The sequence below is a fragment of the Limulus polyphemus genome, unplaced genomic scaffold (genome assembly GCF_000517525.1).
Source record: "Limulus polyphemus unplaced genomic scaffold, Limulus_polyphemus-2.1.2 Scaffold225, whole genome shotgun sequence".
NCBI classification, from domain to species: Eukaryota; Metazoa; Arthropoda; class Merostomata; order Xiphosura; family Limulidae; genus Limulus; species Limulus polyphemus.
Window position 1 is genome coordinate 666,475 of NW_013665835.1, and position 3,096 is coordinate 669,570.

Below are 3,096 nucleotides of genomic sequence, written 5' to 3' on the forward strand. Positions count from 1 at the left end.
ACAATGAAAAATACAAGAGTTTGAAAATAAATACGGTACCAGAGTATTCAAAGAGAACGTATCTTAGCACAGGAAGCCCTCTACCGGGCGGAGATGAACCGTTCAAGATGGACGAGAGGCCTGAAACGTAGTGGTTGTGGTCAACGTAATGACCATTCTTAATTAAAGTAGTTTTCATCTAATTATTACTTCTTCTGATATAGCACTATTTAGAATTATCTCCCTGCACTGAGCGAGGGATGTCGGGAATAGCATAAGACAACAGACTGGTAATAAACATGACCAAATGCTGCAAATACACAAAGATCCGATGTTTCTAACACTTCATCACTTAAGAGTAAATAATCGAAAATAAGCAAATTCAAATGTGAAGGAAATATTTTGTTTGTTGTTTAAGCACAAAGCAACACAGTGGGCTGTCGTGTTCTGCCCACCACGAGTGTCAAAATCTGATTTTTAGAGTTATAAGCCTTTAGGTATACTGCTGAGCCACCGAGGGGCAACACATTGGGTTATCTTCACTGTATCCCACACGGGATAAACACGGGCGTATAAACTCTCAAGCTTACTACTAGCTTACTGGGTGCAAATATAAATAAAGTAGAAAAAGGTACAGGAAAATAGTTATTGTTGCTTTACCTAAACTCTACACAATGGGTTATTTGAGCTCCGTCCACCGCAGGAATCGAGCCCTACGTTTAGCGTTCGCAAACTTATATTTGACCCACCGCGAGACTAAAATTGGTTAACGTTTAGACTGAACAACCATCTTCAGATGTTGTTTTTGTCGTGCAAAGCTACATAATGCGCTACCTGTACTCTGTTCACCGTAGGAAATCGAACCTTACAGCTGACCCACCTGGGGAGAAGGGAAAAAATAGTTTAAATTAAAAGATAAGTCGGGATGAAGATCTATTTGACCAACTTTCGAATTTTTCTTTCAACTATAAAATCTCTGTTTTATTAATATTGTGTAATGCTGTCTGATAGAAAACTTTGATATTTGTAAACTCACATTCGCAAGATATAAGAATAAATAAATGATACAGATGTAATCGGAGTGTTATGAAATCGCGTAATAAAACAAGAATTCCTAAAAATATAAAATCAACAATTTTTTAAGAAATACAGACATGAGAAGAAAATTATATATGTAAAAAAAGGTATGAAAAATATATATTTTGAAAAATACATTGTATTTAAAAACATAACCATTATTTTGTATTTTAACCCATTGACTGCGGCTGCTCTAAACAATCGCGGAATTTTTGCAAGTCATACGCGGCAATGATACAGCGAATCAGCAGTCAATCGGTAAAACTGCTAGACCAAAGAGGTCAAGAAAATGTAAATTCAAACCTTATCAACAACAAATGTTAGTCCTGATATTCTGAAGCCACATTAAATGGTGTTTCTATTCAAGACCACATGAGACCGATCGTGGCCCAATGTTTAGCGAACCGGATAATGATTCGAATTCCGTTATCGCAAAACCAAAATCGCGCTCCTCACTTTGGTGACATGGATTCGTTAATAGACTGACGTTCAAGTCTCACTATTTGATCTGATAAAAGTAGGCTAAGAGTTGACGGTGAATGTTGTTAATCAGCTGCCTCAGATAGCCCTTGTGAAATCACCAAAAAAACAAAACAGGAGCACTCTTCCCCCCCCCCTTCCTAGCAATATCGCTAATTACGTCACGAAAATTAAATATTTCAAAGCTTTTGTTCATCTTTATAGTGTTTTTTACTCAGAAAATGTTTTGAAACTTTCTCTAGTTCGTTATTCTGAACTGGAATTTAAATACAATTATACCGAAATAATCAAGTAGTATTTTTGCATACGTGCAGCTGTTTGTTTTATATATCTATATTTAAACGCAAGGCAAAGTTTGTTTATGGAAAAGCTTAAGTTTTATTTTATACAAAAACGCTTATTCCTCAGAGAACTTCAAACTAGTGCTGTATTCAATAAATAAATAATAAGTCGCGCAATAATTCTTTAAAACACTAAACAGCTAATATTGCTCTTTTTAGATTCATTCAAAGATAATTGTCCAATAACATAAAAAATTTGATGAAATGTACAAGAGTTTCATGAACTAACCTCAAAAACTACAACAAAAGCCAACCTAGCAGCAAATATATGCCAGTACTGTAAAGATAATGTGTACTTTTCGTCACTGCCTGGCGGGTGTCTGTAGTCTTGATACCTGCAAGAAAAATAAAGAAAACATAGTCATTTATATGTATTGAACTACCAATAGTGTTTCAATAATAAACTAGCAATAATGGTTCAAACATTTAATAATAATACATTCTAGTCAAGATACAATAAAACGTTTTAATAAAAGGTAAACACGATGCTTACTTTCTTATAGTTGCTCAGGATAACAACAGAGACATGAACATGGCTGATAATTCCTATAACCTGTTACTCTCCAAATATAGATAAATTTCCCCAAGCAAATCTTACGAAAACAATTTTAAAACACTTCCTCCTGGATACTACAGGTAGCTTAGGTATGCTTCCACCCAAGTGTTTATTGCATGTGAAAACTTTAAATGAGTTAAAACAATAACGTTAGGTTAGCTTTGATGCTTGCTATGTAGTATAATCCTTTAGTTTTAACAATATTGACTGGTTTCTGAAAAAAAAGTAGATTCAAACGATGGTACTATGTTCTATGACTCGATGTTCGAAGAACTGTGGTACATGTAAGACAAATGAATTTATGGCCCACCAGTGGCACAGCGGTATGTCTGCGGACTTACAACGCTAAAATCCGGGTTTCGATACCCGTGGTGGGCAGAGCACAGATAGCCCATTGTGTAGCTTTGTGCTTAATTAAAAACAATAGATTTATGAAAAAAGAAGATACATGTTGATAACTTCTTATTGAAAAGAGCTGCTTGTTTGTCATATACAGTATGTTGTTTAAGTTTTTTGATGTTCTGCGCATCGTTTTGTTGTAGAGTGTTAATGGAGTTGGCCAATTGAAGTACAGTTTGACGCCAGTTAATCTTTACAATCAACTTTTGACCAGTCACGACTGTTTTTTTTTTAAGAGTTAAACTGCCATTCTTGATGAACACC

At 35.0% G+C, this 3,096-nt stretch overlaps 1 protein-coding gene across 1 annotated transcript in view; it reads right to left on the reverse strand.

Moving 5' to 3' along the window:
* Nucleotides 1-205: 205 nt before the first annotated feature.
* Nucleotides 206-3,096, reverse strand: part of LOC106478566 (anoctamin-4-like) — a 140,578-nt gene continuing 137,687 nt past the window's right edge. Inside the window, exons 24-25 of the mRNA XM_022382181.1 lie at nt 2,107-2,212; nt 206-289 (exon numbers count right to left, since the gene is read on the reverse strand). Coding sequence (XP_022237889.1) covers nt 206-289; nt 2,107-2,212 — 190 coding nt within the window. The remainder of the gene's footprint in view (nt 290-2,106; nt 2,213-3,096) is intronic.